The sequence below is a fragment of the Meriones unguiculatus genome, chromosome 17, assembly GCF_030254825.1.
Source record: "Meriones unguiculatus strain TT.TT164.6M chromosome 17, Bangor_MerUng_6.1, whole genome shotgun sequence".
NCBI classification, from domain to species: Eukaryota; Metazoa; Chordata; class Mammalia; order Rodentia; family Muridae; genus Meriones; species Meriones unguiculatus.
Genome location: NC_083364.1, coordinates 49,193,348 through 49,213,510, shown reverse-complemented (window position 1 = coordinate 49,213,510; position 20,163 = coordinate 49,193,348). Strand labels below are relative to the sequence as shown.

Sequence of the window (20,163 nt, the reverse complement as noted above, 5' to 3'; positions counted from 1 at the left end):
TCAGTGTTTTCCGGAACTTGATTTGTCTTGAAAGATTGTTTGTTTGTTAATAGAGAATTTTAGCATGGAATGATTCCACAAGAAACTATTTGATCTTATATTTCACTTGAAATAAATAAATTATTTATTGTTACATTAAAAAATACCATAAAATGTAGTAACTTTACAGTAACACCCACTCATCTTAGGTTCTTGGTTCTGTGGGCAAAGACATTTAGGCTCCTGCTTTAGCTTTTTATAATGCTGCAATCCATGTGTCAACTAGGTCTGAAATCCCATGTGCATTCTTGACAGGGACATCCATGTTTGCTCCCAGTGTAATTCATTTTCTGCTGAGCTCACCACTGAATGATTTGATAGTCATTTTGGATGTGACTTTGACCTGAATCCAGATCCTAGCTCTTTTCAATCTCTCATTGTTTAGGGATTGGGGATGTGATGGGTGGTGGAATATGTGTAGAAAAAAAAGGGAGAGTAACTGTATGTTAGCACAGTTTTCCTATTATCAAAACGATCTTATGTGTGTGTGTTTCCCCTGTAGGTGCCTTAGCTGGATCAGTTATCGTGGAGCCACATGTCACAGCAGTGTGGGGAAAGAATGTTTCATTGAAGTGTTTAATTGAAGTGAATGAAACTATAACACAGATCTCATGGGAGAAGATACATGGCAAAAGCACACAGACTGTTGCAGTTCATCATCCTCAGTATGGATTTTCTGTTCAAGGAGATTATCAGGGAAGAGTCTTGTTCAAAAACTATTCACTTAATGATGCCACAATAACTCTGCATAACATAGGCTTCTCAGATTCTGGAAAATACATATGCAAAGCTGTTACATTTCCACTTGGAAACGCCCAGTCCTCTACAACTGTGACTGTGTTAGGTGAGTGTGCTTGAGGTGGGTTTGATTGCTATGGTAAATAACATAATAAAATGTTGTTAAGAAATGAATATTTCTGTAAATTTGATTCAAATACACATTTTCAAATTCTGTCGTAAAGTTGTGCTTTTCTAGGCTCTCTTATTGTAAACAGAGCCTGTGTTGTGTGTACTTGTCTGTAATGCTGGATAGTTTTTTTCATAATCGATAGCACTTTAATTCTAATAATGGATGGGTATGGTAACTCACACCTGTAATTCCAGCTCTTAAGAGACTGATAATAAGCCTGGAGCCTTGCTCTCACTTGGAAGTGTGTTGGGTCCCACTAGTCTCAGGCTGGCCTTGACTTTTCTCCGTGGCAGGTGATGGGTGCAGGAGGGACAGATGGGGCACTTCATAGTCTTTATCATAAAGACATGGACTCCACGTTGTCGAAGGAACCAGCACACACAAGTAGCAGTTTGTTCCAAGTTAACCAATGACCCTTGGGCTCAGATGACCCTAGAGTAGTGGTCCTCAGCCTTCCTAACACTGCGACCATTCAATACAGTTCCTCATGTTGTGGTGACCAACCCAACCGTAAAATTATTTTGTTGCTACTTCATAACTGTAATTTTACTACTGTCATGAATCATAATGTAAATATCTGTGTTTTCTGATGGTTTTAGATGACCCCATTTGGGGCCCCTTTGTGTCTTATTAAATGATATTCTCTAGGAAGATGAGGAAGACTGCTTAGCAGAGGGCATCTGTACAGAGAAGCCAAATAAAATGATTCAACTAGTTGTATATGACCAGGAAAATATAAACAATATCATTCAAAACTGACTTTAAATGTGCATGTGTTTTGAAGAGGAAAGAAAGATTTTGTGAGTATGTAAGCTACTTAGGGCAACTCTTCAACTGAGGCATTTGGAGGTATATAGTGAGGAGTGTGACTGCATTAATACTGGGAGAAGACGATGGTATAGAAGGTAACCTCACGTTGAAAGCCATTCAGTCTGGAGATCCTGGATAATTAGGAAGAAACGTGAAGCTAAGATGAGCTTTAGAGCCTATAGAAGGGAAAGGTGGTTTTTTAGCCTTTGGGCTAGATCACGTGAAGCAAGAAGCAAAATCTAAGTGTATTCTGTCCAGTGTGGAGTGTCCAATCTCACTTGTTTTGTGCCTCAATGATTTGCAATCTCAAAGTAGCAGTAAGCTCAAAGCAAATCATACTTAAAGAGTCATAAACCCAGTGTATATTACTTAAGAGGCTGAACTTAAAAGTCCTGGCTTGGTTAGGTTTTAGGAGCTTGGCATAAAGAAAGAAAGATCTTTTCTGGAGGGAATTATCTTTAGTCTTAAAGTATTTCTACATTAATAATTGAAATACAGGTCTGTCCTCTTTTTTAGTACCACCAGTTTTACAAGTTAGGAGAGTCTGTATTCAACACCCTGTACAAACAAGACAGCAGAAACAAACTCGTGGGTGGGGATGTGGCTCAGTTGGTAGAGTATCTAGCATGTATGAAGGCTGGGCTTTGATCCCCAGTGACACCTATATCAGCCATAGCAAGGAGTCACAATTTTGGAATGCCTGCATTTTGGAGGTGGAGGAAGGCAGAGCAGAACTCACGGTCTCAGGGAGCTACCCAGCGTGTTTGAGCCCAGCCTGGAAAGCACAGAACTGCCTTAAAAACACAATTGATCTGTACAGATATAAGATCTTGGAATTACCAAAGGCTTTTAAACAGATTGCTTGTGCCATTTGGGGAAATGGGTCAATCTATACATTTATGGAAAGAACTAGAAACAAACAAAAATCTCATAGTAATTGGTTTCAAATTAGAGGATATTATTTCTTAGTATATTAATAGTTAACCATCAAAATAAATAAAAGCATATTACTCAGTACGTTGGAATTAACTTTTTCCAAAAGGACTGGGGATATAATTCAATGACAGCATGTGTCTAGCTTCAATAAGACCTTGGTTCAGTTCCCGAGCATCTCAAGACAAACAAAGAAACACAGAAAACACCACACGGAACAGTAGACTGGCAGGCTTGAAAATAATAGAAAGTGATCTGTGCTACATATAATTTATAAGGAATTATTTTCCAAGATTTATGTATGACTGTTACATGTCAGTTAGAAAAATACTATCTCTAATGTACATTTAGCAGAAAAAGTTCAAAGTGACCCTAAAACATGTGTGATACTCTGTTCACATTCATAACCTGAAAATTTTAAATATGATGTGTCATGTCACATATGAGATTGGCAAATGCTAAATAATTTAATAACATCAGCTGGTGATATAGATTTATATCTTGAAAATTGCAAGTTAATTGGCACCTTGAGTAAGTTTAGGTGAAAATGAAAATAAATATGATAGAAGCAGTCAGTTCCAGTATTTGGGACAAACCAGAAAAAGTTGTGTGTAAATATACCAAGATAAGACTATGGGTGATAGTTATAGACATATTTAGGAAAAGCAAGGAAAAACCCTAGTTTATGCCAGCAATAAATTCTGGTATAAATAAATGACTCATTTCCTAAATAAATTCTACAATAATTAAAATCCTATGTGTATCCAAATCATGGGAAAATAAATAGTTGAATGAATTTAAAAATAAAAAAGCTCGATAAATGAATCTATTGAATGCAAGGTTGAATCAAAGAAAACCTGCACAAGTAATGCCTAGCCATTCTCTTATACTCTCCAGGTACAGGGAAAGTAAGGTTGTCTGGTTTGATTTTGCCTTAATGATTTTAATGAGAAGATATTTAAAATTCATTTACCAAGTTAACATTATAGTTCCACATTAAAGTAGATAGGATATCACAAGAGGAGACACAAAGAACTTGTGAGCTGCAGTTTCTAGTTCAGGTGATGGTTATATGGATATTTGCTACACATTTCATCATTACCTATATTTCTTTTCCTTTCCCTTTATTTCTCAGTGAGGGGGTACATAAAGAAATATTAATAAAGTAAAATACAGAGCAAGAGTAGATAGATACAAATCAGAGGTAGAACAAAACTAATAACTTATTTAAAGGTTATTTGCTTTAAACTTTTTGCTTATAATGAAATAATACATATATATATGTATATATACATATATGTGTATATATATTTTAAAGTATAAAAGTATTTTGAACGTAATGGCTTTAATGTCAAAGGAAGTTATGATCAGGGTCACAGTAATCTTTTAATTGGATTATAGTTCACTCATCTCAGAATCTGAAGCTTTATCAGAGACTGACATTTTGTGATGATAATTTAAAATTTGACCTCTTATTCCAGGAATGCTGTTGATGTTGACATTACTTAAAAAAATACTCATGTGATTTCATTTGTATTTGTATAAGATTATGAAAAATTTCTATGTGTGGCTAAAGCAAATCGTAAGTACTTTCTTAATTGAAGTACATTTTTTTTTGTTTTTTTTTTTTAACTTAAACAGTTGAACCCACGGTGAGCCTGATAAAAGGACCAGATTCTTTAATTGATGGAGGAAACGAAACAGTAGCAGCCATTTGTATAGCAGCCACTGGAAAACCTGTTGCACAGATTGACTGGGAAGGTGATCTTGGTGAAATGGAATCTACTACAACTTCTTTTCCAAATGAAACAACAACGATTGTCAGCCAATACAAGCTGTTTCCCACGAGATTTGCTAGAGGAAGGCGAATCACTTGTGTTGTAAAACATCCAGCCTTAGAAAAGGATATCCGATACTCTTTTATACTAGACATACAGTGTAAGTATGCTCCAGTATCTGCGTTCAACTTAAGCCACACATTGTATTTTCTGACTGTTCACAGAGGTCCTTATCCAGTTGCCTTTAGTTTGAATATTGAGCATGCGGATATTCCCACAGCAGGGTTTGCTCAACTTAAATGTACTTAGTTTTGTTGTTTTGAGACTTTGAAGTAAGCTGCCTTTCAGGAAGCTGTGAAAACTTGTATTTCAGATGTGTACTAATTAAAAGACAAACAAGTGCATTGTTTTATATTGGGCTGCTGTCCCTGTCCTGGATAAGAGTTTTCAATAAGAGTCTTTTCCTTAGCCAGGTGGTGATGGCATTTCCTCCCTTTAATCCCAGGACTTGGAGGTAGATGCTTAATAATGCCATGGGTGAATTTTGTTTATTTGGTGTCTGAATTCAAATCATGTTTATTAATTTATTCATTCATTTTCTTAGTCAAGTACTATTTACTGAATATTGTTTCCCTAGTTGTTATGTTGAAAGTAAGAAAAAATAATTTCTATTTTTCTAAGGCTTATGTATTGCATTGATGTTTTTTCATCGTATGGTGTATTTACTTTGTAATAAAAGATGATTGTGTCCTGCATGCATTGATTTTATAGATGCCCCTGAAGTTTCAGTAACAGGATATGATGGAAATTGGTTTGTGGGAAGAAAAGGTGTTAACCTCAAGTGTAATGCTGATGCAAATCCTCCACCCTTCAAGTCCGTGTGGAGCAGGTAACACAGAATTAAACTTATGGTAACCAGCTCTTGAGAAGAGAAATGTATCCTTAAATGCACTGAGGCTGATTTTAATCAGTGCAGTGCATAATTAAATTAATAGCTGAAGAAATTAAACAATTGAGAGATTACTCATTATTTCTACCCTGTTGTCTCTTACCATCCTGTTCTGGCATTTCTGTTTCTGCGTACTGGCAACAACGTTAGGGAGTTTAGCTTTTTTCCCCTCTAATTACTGTCATAGCCCTGATGAAAGCTAGCCAGTAGGGAGGAAGCTTCCTTGTTAGCATCACCTTGATTTCTCTATTATCCTATAGTTAGGGTGTGTGATACCTTCAGCAAAAGAGTGTTATCTACTTCTGTTGGGCAACCAAGAGAATGGCAAGAGATTATATTGTTCAGGCCTCTAGGACCTACCTAATAAAGAGGCATCTCATATTTAGTACTAGGATTTTTTGTTTACTAATCCATAGCTTTTAGGAACAGCACTAGCCAAGACTTGCAGACTAGCTCTCTTCTAACTCTCACTCTTATTTTTGGCTTACATTTAAGTTAGTAGGTATCCATATGGCCTTTTCCTATATACTTCATGGAGATTATTCACTTTCCATTGTAACCTCTACCTCCTCTAACCTTAAACTTTCCATTTCTAGTGTTTCTTCTGTCGACTTCATACCCCTGTGTACTGCACTCCCTTTATGGCACGCCCAATCCCAATAGGCCTTTTGAGTTTTCTGGCTTTCACAGGTATTCCAAGTTAAACACCAATGTAAAGGTTTTGTGCTAGTGACTGTATATGAGAGAGAACATGCCGTGCTTTGTTTCTGGGGCCTGAGTTACCTCACTTATAATTTTTCCGGTTTCATTTACTTAGAAATTCAACATCTCATTTTTCTTCACAGCTGAATAAAATTATATTGTGTCTATGTACATTTTTATTGTCCTTCTATCCACTGATGAACATCTAAGCTGATTCCATCTGTTAGGTGTTGTGAATAGAGTAGCGTTGGACATGATTGAGCAAATATTTTTGTAATAGAATATAGAGGCCTTTGGGCATAAGTCTAGTGGTGGTATGACTGGGTGATGTGATTGTTCTGTTTCTAGCCTTTTGAAGAACTGATTTCCGTAATGGCTGTATTACTTCATACTCCTAACCATGACTATGTGTTCTTTGTCTGCATCCTTGATAGCCTTTGTTGTCAATAGATTTCTTTTATATTTTATTTATTTATTTTTATGTGTATGTGCTTGCATATGTATACCATGTTTATAAAAGAGCCCATGGAGACAGTAAAGGGCATTATATCCCCTGGATCTCTAATGAGACAATTGTGAGGGACCATATGGGTGCTAGGAAACAAGCACAGGTTGTGGTTCAGCAATAAAGTGCTCTTAACTGCTGAGATGTTTCTCCAGCCCCTTGTTTGATATTTTGATGATAGCTATTCTACTCTCAAAGTGAAATCTACTCTCAAAGTAGTTTTAATTTGTATTTCTTTGATGGTTAACAATGTCTAATTTTTTAAAATATGTGTTATTGTTATTATTATTATTATTATTATGAATTGTCTGTTTAAATTGTTAGTTTGATTTCTGTTGCAGTGGTAAAACAATCTGACCAAAAACAACTTAGGAGAAGAAATGGCTTATTCCCATTTACAGGTCATAGTCCATCATTGGGGAAATTTGGATCAGGAAATGAAGCAGAAACCATAGAAAAATGCTGCTTGTTGCCCTTCAGCAAGCCCATGCTTAGCTGGATTTCCTGTACAGCCCAAGTCCCATCTATCTAGGGAAGTTGGTGCTAACAGTGGCCTGTGCTTTCCTATATCAATTAACAGTCAGACATTTCCCCAAGCATGCCTAAAATCCAGTCTGATCTGGAAGATCCTTCAATTGAGATTCCTGTCTTATGTGTGTCAAAGCTCTGTCAGAGTGACACTGAAAGCAAACTAAGTCTTAGCTCCATAACCTATTTGTAAAATTAGAGTCTTTTCTTGATGTTTGTCTTAGATTCTTGTGGATGTATTCTCTAGATGTATAGCTAGCAAAGATTTTTCTTTGATTGCATGGGCTTTTCTTTGTTGTACACAAGGTATTTAATTTCATGAAGTCCAGTTTGTTGATTGTTGGCTTTGTTTTCTGAGTTACTCAATTCCTGTTTAAAAACCATTTGCCTATGGCTCATCTTGTAGCAAGCATGTTGCCTTCTTTTTCCTCTAACAGTTCCATAATTTGTGGTTTTATGTTGAGGTATTCTTTCCATTTAGAGTTGATTTTTGTGCCAGGGTCGATTTACAGATGTAATGTCCCTCTGCAGTGAATGTTGAACACAGACTTCATGGCTGCTCTAGGTCCTGAGACGAAATGATGGTTGAGTCCTCAACCCTAAATAGTACATTTGATGCCGTCCATCAAATGCTAGTGGAATACTGTCATGAGTGAGTGGGAAGCAAAAAGCAGGACGATGGGGAGAAGAGCTGTGAAATGCTGTCTTCTATGCCCGACACAATCAATGCAGTCATGATCTTACAGTAGCTGTGGCAGCCAGCACTGACCCAGGATAAGACTCAACCAGTCAATCATCTATCAAGAATGGACTTATAGGACCCATCCCTGCTTACCGACTTATTAGCTACTCCTATAATCTGGGGAAAGAGAAGGGCGTTATTTTCAGTTAGTACCAATGGATGAGCCCACTAGGCTACAGTGGATAGTTCCAAACTCTTAATCACACCAGTAGTTCTGGTTAAACTCAGTGTATCACAAAAGGACATGAATAAGAAAAGCAACTCACGATGGGGTGGGGGCCTTGACAGAAGGGATTTGGAACTTCAGAGATCGTAGAAGGTGACAGTTATCAGGATGTTGGATATATGTAATTGATGAAATTGTTGGAAGAAATTTAATAAAATCTATGAAAATCTTCCCTCTTATGCTGACCCATCTATCATACCTGGATTCATTTTCCAAAGAAGTGAGTGTATGTAATGCACTTGGATAGTTTATCTTTATTGAAATAAAAATTATATGAAATTATATAAAATAAATGAAAATTACTGCCATCCTAAAATATAAGAGTTTATTAAAGAATTGCTTTTGCTATTTGAAACTATTACAAATGTTACACTTTTTAAACATCTAGGTTGGATGGACAATGGCCCGATGGTTTATTGGCTTCAGACAATACTCTTCACTTTGTCCAGCCATTGACTTTCAATTATTCTGGCGTTTATGTCTGTAAAGTGACCAATTCCCTTGGTCAAAGAAGTGATCAAAAGGTCATCTACATTTCAGGTAAGCTACTGCCTTTTTCCAAGATGAGTTAAATAATGTAATACTATGCAGTAATTTATACTTGTAACAGTTTAGATTTATTGATAGGAAGTTTTAAAAGAAACATAAAGAGGATATGATAAGGTAACAGCATCTAATATATATATATGTTAGATGTTAGATATATACATATATATATATACACATAAATTGGCAGTACTTTAGGGTAATGTCAAAATGTATATGCAACAAGTTCTGCATATTTCTTTGGTAGCATGCCTTTATAAATTCTTCCATGTTTAAATAATGAACAGTGTTTGTTTTGTTTTGATTTTTCCTTCTTTATTGCATGTAATTGTCTGGTTAAGTAAAATTGGGTATTAACTTTGTTAATTTGGTTTTGGAAAGAACATTGCTTGCCATTGGAAGTGGACCTGCCATTTTTAGATTAATGAGAGGTCAAGTTAAAAGTGCTACTTTGTTTTAAAGAAGTAAAATTTGATATTTTTTGTATGTTTTTAAGCCCTGAATATGTGGATTTTTCATATACTATTTATTTCACTATGAAAGTTTTATTAATTTGGTTCAGTATAAACTTGAGCATTCACAAAATATAAGAATAAAATCCACATTTTAAAATTAACTATCATAACTTACCCATGAGGTACTTATATAGGAAAACACATTAAAGTTTTTGAACAATTCTTAATGTTCAGAAGGATATTTCATTGTTCATCTCTAACTCATGAGAAATGAGGATTTAAAAAAAGGACTCTGAGGTGAAGGTTTGTAGTGTGGAATGGATGGTTATAGCTCTCAGTCTCTTCAAATGTAAGAATAAATTATGGATTTTAGAAAGCATTATGCTTGTGTTTTCAGTGCTGTGTGACCTGTGTCATTAAGCTAATGACACGCTTACACAGATGCTCACCTGTCCTCTGGACAAGCAGTGGATTAGTGCCCGGCATACAGCAGAGGTTCCTATTTGCTGTGTGATGATACTCACACAGACATAAAGCTGTGAGCATCCACATAGAGCTTCTTAGTAACCGCACTTGGTCAGAGGTTGATTCAAAGATATGAGTTGCTTTTCTCCCTTAAAGACAAACTACAGGCAGTATATATTTAAATTATATTAAAACATAAATTTTGGTTTCCTTAAATTTATTTTATTGAAATTAAATTTTATTCCTTTTACACAGCTTCCTGTGGGGTATTTGATCTTAGATCCAATGTCATTGTGTCATCTTTACATAGTATGTATGTATGCCGATTCCATTGGCGATACACAAACTTCATACTTTCTGGAATCCAGGGGTGTGTTGCGATTTGTTTTGTTCTGACGAATTATCAAGGTTTGTTTGCAATTGCCTACTTAGGATTATTATATATAGAAGTTAAATAGACATTGCAACTCACCTTTATTCAAAGTCAAGGTCTTTTCTCATGCCCCTAGATGCAAACCTGTTTCTCTGTCAGTTTCTCTTGTCATTGGCTTGTGTGTTTTATCATCACATTTAGTCCAGATACAGCTCTTTTTATCAGCCTTCTTTTCACTCTGTCCTCTACCCTGAACTCAGTCGATCAGCCAGCCAGCCTTGGCTTTCCTGTACACTAGATGGAACATTATCTGCTCTACACCTTTTCTGCAGTTACTGCTTGAAGCCAGAACAACCAGAACCTTTACTTGTAAAGCTGTTAATCTCCTGTTTTGAACCTGTCACCCTCCAATCAGTATTCAGATAAGCACCCAGTCATCCTTTTAAAGAGTACATTAGATTATGTCACTCCTTAAGAGCTTCCCTGACTTACATTTTACCCATGGTTAAAACCAGATCTTCACAGTGAATAACAGGGCTTTGTGTGCACTCTTAGACATCATGTCATCTTCTATGTTCCTTGGTCACTGGTTCATCCACGCTGGCCTCCTTTTTCATTGAACATAGCAGGTATGCTTCTGCCTCAGAGTTTGCGTTTTCTGTTTCCATAGCCTGGAGAGCTCTGCAAGGTATCCTCTTCCTACCTTACTTCCTTTTCCAAATGGTCACATTTTCTAACAAAATATCTCTTCTTTCTATGATTCTCCATACCTTTTTACTACCTCCTGTCCTCTACCCTATTCTTCTCTTTGGTACTTGTCAATATGGCATATTTTGTATTTTTATTGATATGCACGTCTGTTTTTATCCCTACCAGAAGTTAATGCATATGTCAAGGATTTGTGTCTATTTTAATCATAGCTATGTTGCTGCTGTGTCCAATAATCTGTGACATACAGTAGGTATTCAGTACATTCTTGTTGCATGAGTGAAAAAAATAGATTTAGGAAAGAAGTAACTTTATTTTCTTTGTTTAGGGAACTGATGACGAACCCTTTTTTAAAAATCAAAAATCTATTAGGTTTTATAAATAGGGGATACAACTTTGAGTAAATATAAGTAGTCAGTTTAGTTACTCAGAGTACTGCTGAAGAAGAGAACTTTGGGAGAGGTAGTGTTAATCACGTGATCAAAAATTGGATCTTACCTTCCTACGCAGAGTCTGTGCCAGGTGCAGTCACTGTTTCTGCTGCTGATTGTGCCCTCAATGTGCTGGTACTTTTACAAGGTGCTTTTTCATCACACTATTTGGTTTTCATCAGGGTAAGAGACTGTAAATGACATAGTAAGAGATCACCTCAGTGTTAGAGTAACTTTTAAAACTATATAATCTTAAAATTATATTTTATTATTTTGGAAATGTATAATCTATGTCAAGAGTCAAAAAATTTTACTTAGAAAAACAGATTTAGCAACTCTGAGTGAACTTGTGTCTTCTCACATTGGTGGCCATCAGGTTTTGGACAGAAGGCCGAGGCTTCCTGACTGCAGCGTTCAGCTTAGGTGCTGCACTGAGCTCAGTATAGCGTCACTCTCAGGGTTCTCAGGTAGCTCTTAGTCTAAAACCCACTGCCTGTTGGACCTTGTGTTTTTCTGATTTGCTGATTGCCTAACTCATTACTTCTGAAAGTAGAATATCAAATTATGACATTTTACGTCAATACCTCGTGCCTAGCATTCTTACTCCTCTGCAAAGTTGAATTTCATATTACTGATTTTAGGATCCACGCATACATTTTAGAATCTACAAGTGGTAAATTCTAACTTTGAGATATGTGATTAAAAAAAAAGAGCCTATATGTAAAAAATTAAGATGAATATATTTAATATTAACACAATTATTAGACTGAATTGTGCCTGATAGTGACAAGGATATTTCTAAATTTACTATTTGTTCTCTTATGTAGCAGAACTAATCAGTTAGTTGGCAAAACAAATTAAAAAGGCCCTTCCTTTGTAGAGATCTTAAAAATCAACTGCAATTTTCATATCTGTCATCTTATGTCAAACATTTAGCAAAGAACATAAAAATGTCTGATTGAAACAATAAGGAGTGATGATGAGATTTTTAAATCACTATAGATAAGTAGCTGTTAATGATTATTAAAATCTTTGACGGAGATTCATTCTAGATTAAAATAAAAAGATAGGTCTGCTATCCATTGCCATATGTCCATTGCTTAAGATATAAAATGAAGTGTTAACTCCTGCAGTACTGACATTATGGCCATGTTATCTTTAACGATTGTTAAGAAGAGTAAATTTTAATTAAACATTTTCTAGGGCCACTAATAAGGCTAACTAAAGTTTTAAATATTTTTGTTAGATTTTTCTGAAATCTTTATTTTGTAAAATACAAGTAAAAGGACAGTAGAAATTTATTTGTGTACATATAAAGAACTTTGCAAGTAGAAATAAAAATGTTAAATTTTTATCAATATATTGTAACACTGTTGAGTTTTATATTTTCTACTTGGTGGGGAGTTTAGGTGTATGCATTGCTCTTATTAAAACTAGGGCATTAGAGACCATCATAAGCTTTGAAAGTCTCATACAGATGTATACAATGTATAAGTTTTAAATAATTAATATAGGCAATTTGTAGTTTTATTTCAATGTGTTGGTACATTTTTTTCTTTGTAATAATTACATACATTTGGTAACTTGGCTACCCTGTTATTCCCCTAAAAAATACATAAATTGTCTCACAAAAACAAAGCTTAAGTTTTTGTCTTATGTACCTTAATTTCTAGAAGCTGGACTGTATGAAGCGTTACTTTGTTGACGCTAAAAAGAATACCAGTTGCTTTCTTGAAAATGAATTTGCCCAGCTAGAAAAAATTGTCTCATAAGTCTTCCTAGGTTCGTGTACATTTGCCCTTGATAGCATCCATCAGTATGAACTGTTACAGAACCTTAAAACCATAGGAAAAGAGCTCTACGTTATTTGGGGTTTTTTGTTTTGTTTTGTTTTGGTTTTTTTTTTTGTTTTGTTTTTTTAAAATACTGTATTTGCTAAATTTTTACCACATTCTATACATATGGCATTCCGTGATGAAACCTGTTTCAGTAAGTATATTTCTTTAGCTTGTGATGTTAGAATAACTTACCCCATGTAGATTTAGTATTTTTTCTAACAATCATTTTTAAAAACTCTGTCAGAACCACTCATGTAAAAATTAATTTTAGGAGATTATCATTTGGGTCATTTATTTTTCTCTATGAAAACTTCAACATTTTAAAACTCATCTTTAAACTCTAGAACTTTATGTATCATGGCCTACAGATACTACATAATGGACAATTAACCAATCTTTAATTTTTTACTCTTTATGTTTAGTTGCTTTTTAATATTAATAGCTAGTCTGTAATATAATGTTAATAAATGGTCCATTCGCATCTAATACTTAAATATTGTTAGAATGTTCTCTCTAAAATATTAGCTATTTCCTTTTACAGTCTGTCCTAAAACAATGGCATGGAATTACACAAATATATTATCCATTGATTATTAGAGGCAATTAGTATGTTTTTACTTTGTGTTTGTTAGTTTCATTTCATAATAGCCCATTTGATTGATACCGTTCTACATATGTGCTTTATTTTTTAAATTACCAAACAATGGTCTTTACTATTATATATCTTTCATAAAAAGTTTATAGTATATTTTATTTAAGATAAATATTTTTGAGAGAATTATTAAACCCACAACTTATATAGTATGCCCACTTAACAAGATTCTATGGTTTTTCATTCTTTTAAAAGATAAGTTCTGATCTTACTTATTAAGTAAAGATACATATTAAGAAAATATTCCACTTCAATTATCATTTTATATCCTTTTGCTACTGGCTAAAAAACTACCCATTTGAAATATTTTATTTAATTGAAATTTTATATGATAGTTCTTAAGCTGGCATGTACAGATCAATTAAGTAACAATCTACATTGGAACAGCAACCCATTCCTTAGTGCACAGTATTACTCAAATGTGGATCAGTGACTTTGGACTCATACCACTGGTTTTATTTTTCTCATTACCTTGGTAACTGACTAAAGTGTCAGGATTTTTTTTTTAAATATCTGTAAGTTACATTACTTTCTAATCTTAAATTAAGAATGAAAAACTATTTTTACTGTGAATATGTAAATATGAGCTGTGCTGCCTTCTCAACTGCTGCTGGATCAGCCTCACTGACATTCTCTGCCTTCTGTGTCTTGTCTATCTTTACTGTTTCCATTAGATCCTCCTACTACCACCACCCTTCAGCCTACAGTTCAGTGGCATTCCTCAACTGCTGACATCGAGGATCTAGCAACAGAGCCTAAAAAATTGCCCTTTCCATTGTCAACTTTGGCAACAATTAAGGATGACACAATTGGCACCATCATTGCTAGTGTAGTGGGTGGGGCCCTCTTCATAGTGCTCGTGAGTGTGTTGGCTGGAATATTCTGCTATAGGAGACGACGGACGTTTCGTGGAGACTACTTTGCCAAAAACTACATTCCACCGTCAGACATGCAAAAAGAATCGCAAATCGATGTTCTTCAACAAGATGAGCTTGATTCTTACCCAGACAGTGTAAAAAAAGAAAACAAAAATCCAGTGAACAATCTAATACGTAAAGACTACTTAGAAGAGCCTGAAAAAACTCAGTGGAATAATGTAGAAAATCTCACTAGGTTTGAAAGACCGATGGATTATTACGAAGATCTAAAAATGGGAATGAAGTTCGTCAATGATGAACGCTACGATGAAAATGAAGATGATTTAGTTTCCCATGTAGATGGTTCCGTAATTTCCAGGAGGGAGTGGTATGTTTAACAGCCACTAATGTGACTTCACTATGTACAATGTTTCATTCATACTAGTTGATCATTTTCAGATTGTTCATACTTTTTCTTGAGGAAGAATAAGCTTTTTCAAGTTGATTTCGAGCTTACTTTTTATATTCTGATCTGACAAATGAAAATGTAAAATCTGGGTTCAATGTATCTGAGCTGCTTTACAATTTTTTTCACTGCTGTACTACTGTCTCAAGATTTAAATTCTAATGCAGAGTACTTTATTGGTCTGAGGCACACAGGTAAGAAGAAATGTCAACGTTAAATGTATGACGTTTTGGTACAAAAATTAAAAACAGAAAAAAATGAAACTACCTTGGTATTGTGTATTAAATGTTTACCTAAGACTATAATCTCAAGTATAATATTTGTGTAACGTATACCTCTCAAAGCTTATCACCACTAAGTGTACTCCATCAAAATTGACAGTAAAACTAATTCAAGAAATGCTTATATATTTTTAGTATACTAAAATCATTCATCCTGATGGAGTATCTTTCATCTTCCAACATTATTTTCTAAGTTTCTATATAGATAGAATCTTTACCTCTGCATTTTAATGAGCCTTGCCATAATTACTGTAAAGTGGCTTTTCAAAGATATTTTGTTGCACTAAAACTGTGGCCATAAACTCAGTGAATATGATGTGTGGAAGAGCATAATTAGCTGGTCAATATTTTTGTCCAAAATACATTGAAGAGTAATAAAATATATGCCTCCTAACAATAATTATTAATTTTTCTCATTTTTGGAAGAAAGTTCTTAAGTTGTTTTGTGAACATGGTTTTGGTGCATGAAGCATTAAGCTTATTTTAATGCTTTATTTGACAAGTATATAAATAGTGATGAAAATATGGTAGGCAGATAAGTACAAAGAGGGTATTTGAGTATATTTGTGTGCCAGACTTAGACATGAACTGTTTCAGCCAGGAATCTATACAAAGAATTTTCTAGATCTTCTTGTTTTAGTTATTTAATGTTGCTATTGTTCAAACGGGTACATGTACAAAAGCAATGAAAATAAACTTTGAAGCTTGAGGTTTAATTAGAGAAATCTGAATTACAGAATCAGTCATTGATAACACTTGCTATGAGTATTGGCAATCCATCCCTTTTTTCTCCATTTTCTCCTAAATGTATGTGTATGATTCAAGCTTTTTTTGTTTGTGTTTTGTTTTTGTTTTTGTTTTCAAATTAAAACTGGAAACATATCATGAGATTTTTTGGGTTTATTTTGTTCATTTGTTTCACATAGTTCATTAACTATATTCTTTCCAGTATCATGTAATTTCTGAGAGATGTTATATAAATCTTCAAATGTTAATGTTCTTTGTATGGTGAATTAGTTCTGCAGTAGAGTTCTTAAAATCGTGATAATAGAAACTGTTTTAAGGCCCAAAGAATGTTTTTCTATCAGTTGACTAGGAAAAAGGACTGTGTAGAACAAGTATCTTGCCAGGAGAGTAAAGATGTTATTAAATGAATCATAATAGATAAATTATTTTTAATAAAAGAAAAATTATGCACTCTTCACTCTACTAACCACTATTCCCAATCCTCCTTCATTCATATATATATGTGAATTTTATATATAAATATATACTAGAATTTTATTCTATATGTTTCATATAGAAGACAGAATTGTGGCATATTCCTAAAATATTGCAAGTAGTGACAGCTTTATTCTGAATGATTAGACACTATTTTTCTTTAGCAGTGTTCTGAAAATTAGCTCTACCCTAACATGTATTGTAAGGCAATAATATCAGATTAAGAAATAAAGTTAGTTTGCCAATATCTCATTGAAAATATGTTTTAATATATTTAATCACTTAATGTACAACTAGACACTTAGTTCAAATCATTGGGAGTACACTTTCTTAGTAACAATACACTGTGACAAAACTAACTTTATTTTCACTTAAGTATCAGTAATGATATGAGCCACAAGAAAGAGAGGTCTATTTCTTTCTGTGAAAGATAAGAATTTATTGCTTTTTTGATTAAATACTTTAGAAGTAGAGTTTTGATAGGTTGTGTGAGACCAAGCAGAATGATTACATTTAGGAGTCCATATAAATCCCAACTTGAATATATAGTCTAGAAGAAGTTAGTAATGTATCTTGAGAGCTGTTTCTAAAGTACAAATACCTGCTGATGGTGAGCTCCCATTACTCTGTTGACTATGTGGTTAGTTTCAGGCATCGCCTCTGGTCTTGTGGGCAAAAGGCAGCCTCGAAACCTATGGCGCATTTAATGTAGTCTGTATCTGGATCATTTGGTACGCTGGAGGCTTGGCAGGGTCTAGGAATCTTACACTGGTGCTTATGGCTTTTGGAAACATTGCACTGTTGTTCACTAAAGCTTTATGTGTGTACACTGTACCTAGGAGGTTGTCTGCACATGAATATTCATGTGAATACTGGTGATGTGCACAGCTGATTGTTAGGAATGAAAGAAGCATCTCTCCTTAGAAAATTGAAAGATAATGTTTACTCTTTAGGGTCCATGTTTACTTTTTGTTACTTTGATATGTTTCGATTTGCTTTTACATTTTTATATTTGCTTCATTGTTTCTTTTCTACTGGTTAAATCATTTCAATACTACAAGTTGGTTTTTTTTTCTGTAAATTTTATTAAAATACACTAAACTTCTGTAAGCTGGAAGTTAATTCTAAAATAGTACTTGATTATATTTGAACATTTAGTATTTAACCACGTGCCTAATAAGTGCTGTGTGTGTGTATCTGTGTCCATCCCTTTCCACACACACACTTGGACTCGTGCATGCGCACGTGCGCACGCACACACACACAGCTATGTATAAAGAAATTGTTAATGTTTTTAAAGAAGTGATTGCTGCTTCTGATAGTCATTCATGTGTGAAGAGTTATAGGAAGAAACTAGCTACATTTTTAAATTAAGGGATTATAGGAATTAGAATTAGTGCAAAATGTGACATGTAATACATGTAGCCAAAATACATAAAATGTTTGATGTAATTTTGATAAAGGCTGTTAAACTATATAATTATCATAGGCTATTGATATGTGGAAGTAATCAACATAAGATATGAGAAAGGAAAAAATGGCACACGTAGTGAGTTTTTTAACCCTACAGGGTCTAGAGTATAAACAGGTTTTCCCACTACTTGTTAATTGGAAATGACCTGTCAAAATGGGGGGTCTTATTTCTCATATTATTTTGACATTCTGCGTTGAATTCAGTTTTCAGTTTTAGCTTTTAACCAATACTTAAAAAAAAAGAAAGAAAGAAAATTACTTATTAGGTATTGGTCCTCATTGCCTTTCAATAAACCATGAAATAGTTTGAAACAAAGCTTTTCAGTGGCATATTTCTAAAGTGAGACTGAATTCTGTATTATTTTCTTTGTCCTCATATTTGCTCATGTGCCTGTTTGTATGTTCATATATGCATAACCCACTGTCCTTTCAATTAAACATTAAAATGCAATTAATAATCAGAGGAAGTAGGATCTCCTTCATTCCTCTTCCCAAACAATGAATATCAGGTTAAAGAGGGAGTTAAGTAAACGTTGACAGTGCCTCTAAGACATGTTAGCCACTAGACCATTGGTTTTGGCATATATTCAGGAGCTTTTTTGTGTCTCCATCATCAGTGTGATACTCAAAAATATTTGGAAAATTGCATCTGCACCAAACATGTGCAACCTGTGTGTCTCACCTTTTTGTAAACATTACATACAATCGTTACACAGAATTTACTATTCATTAGACATTTTAAGTGATCTGAAGATAAAAGCACGTAGGATATGTAGAGATTATGTTCATCTACTACATTGCTAGGGATTTGAACATCACTGTATTTTGGCACTTTGGGGTCCTGGAACCACTGCATGTAAATATCAGTTGGTTTTCATTTTGAAGTCACCTCATTTTAAAAGTTACTTAGCTTGTCATTTAGTGGTGTTTACTTACTGCTTATGAACTGTTTTGAAGAAAAACAACACTTTATACTCAATTTCCTGTTTACTATTTGTTATTTTTAATAATGTTATGTATTTTTCTAGACTTTTTTTTTAAATAAGCAGCCATTTCTTCAAGTGGCATACACTTTGGATTGTTTTTGTTCACCTCGTGATATACCAATAAAAATTCGTTCATGGAAGCAACTTTAGGATAGTGTCGACAGTATCCCGACTTAAAGTTTAGACATGTCTCTGTTTACATACGTGTGTTTTCTTTTGTTATGGTATATCTAGATTTTTAAAATAGGAAAATGAGAAGCAAAATTAAGCATAACTTTACAACAGGTTGTACTGTATATATTTAATTGGAGCTTGGCAGCAGGGAATATATGTTTCACCTTGGAAGAATAAAGTTTATTTCATTGTGGGAAGAAAGTAGCATTTCACTATCCTAGCTGTACACCATGATGGCAGTGGTGAAAAAGTGAGTATTGGATGGTAACATTGCCACAGAAGTAATCCTTAATGTTTGAGAACCATCAAAAGCCTTATTTTCTTATATGCATAGTATTTCTACATCGATACACCAGTACAGAAATTTTACCATTCCAGTTACTAGAAATGTCTCAGGGAAAAGCTACCTGTGGAATTTTTTTTTTTAATCCATTTGCTTTGGTTATTACCAGATCACTGTCACAGCATTTTAAGCATGTCACCATTTCTGTCATTTCCTCATTGGCGGTAAATCATGCATTCTAAAAGATAGAAATCGTTCTAGAAATCAGCCATTGTAGCTTTTTAAAAATTTTCTTCGTATCTTTATTATACCAAAACCAAATATTTCTGTAACTTCAAGCAGTAAGTATTCACATTTCTGTCACTTTTATCAGTTTTAATCAGGATCCAAGCATGATTTGTGTATTGCAATTTTAGAAATACCTTCTTGTGTGTTCTGGCCCACATTTCTTCCCTCTGTGTTTGTGTTTGTGTTCTAAAATGGCTTTATTTTCCTATAGTTGCCCGTGTAGATTGTCCCTTAGCCCCAAATGCATTCACTGCATTTTCATAAGTTGATATTAAGGTCTATATCCTTGCTTGCATTCAAGTTTCATTGTGTGCACAAGGTGGCTTCATAGGAAGAGGATGCATTCTTCCACTGGGAGCCTCATAATACCTGCTTTTCTGCTCCGACCTTAGCAACCACAGAGGACCTACTCATATCCAGATGTATTAACTGTGCTTTCCCTTTGTGGCGTGCCTGATACATGAATAATTATGTCCACACTTTCCCTTTATTGAAAACTACTTTCACCCCCTTTCCACACTGGGAGGCCAGTCCATAGAAGTAT

General features: G+C 34.4%; 1 protein-coding gene across 2 annotated transcripts in view; it reads left to right on the top strand.

Annotated features, from left to right (window-relative positions):
* Window positions 1-20,163, top strand: part of Nectin3 (nectin cell adhesion molecule 3) — a 113,863-nt gene that overhangs the window by 33,662 nt on the left and 60,038 nt on the right. Inside the window, exons 2-6 of one of the 2 annotated variants that reach the window (XM_021653235.2) lie at window positions 542-883; window positions 4,334-4,630; window positions 5,242-5,359; window positions 8,511-8,662; window positions 14,265-16,084. In XM_021653235.2, coding sequence (XP_021508910.1) covers window positions 542-883; window positions 4,334-4,630; window positions 5,242-5,359; window positions 8,511-8,662; window positions 14,265-14,845 — 1,490 coding nt within the window. In that variant the 3' untranslated portion in view covers window positions 14,846-16,084. Of the gene's footprint in view, window positions 1-541; window positions 884-4,333; window positions 4,631-5,241; window positions 5,360-8,510; window positions 8,663-14,264; window positions 16,085-20,163 lie in introns of those variants that run through there. The other variant, XM_021653236.2, reaches the window with a different exon arrangement.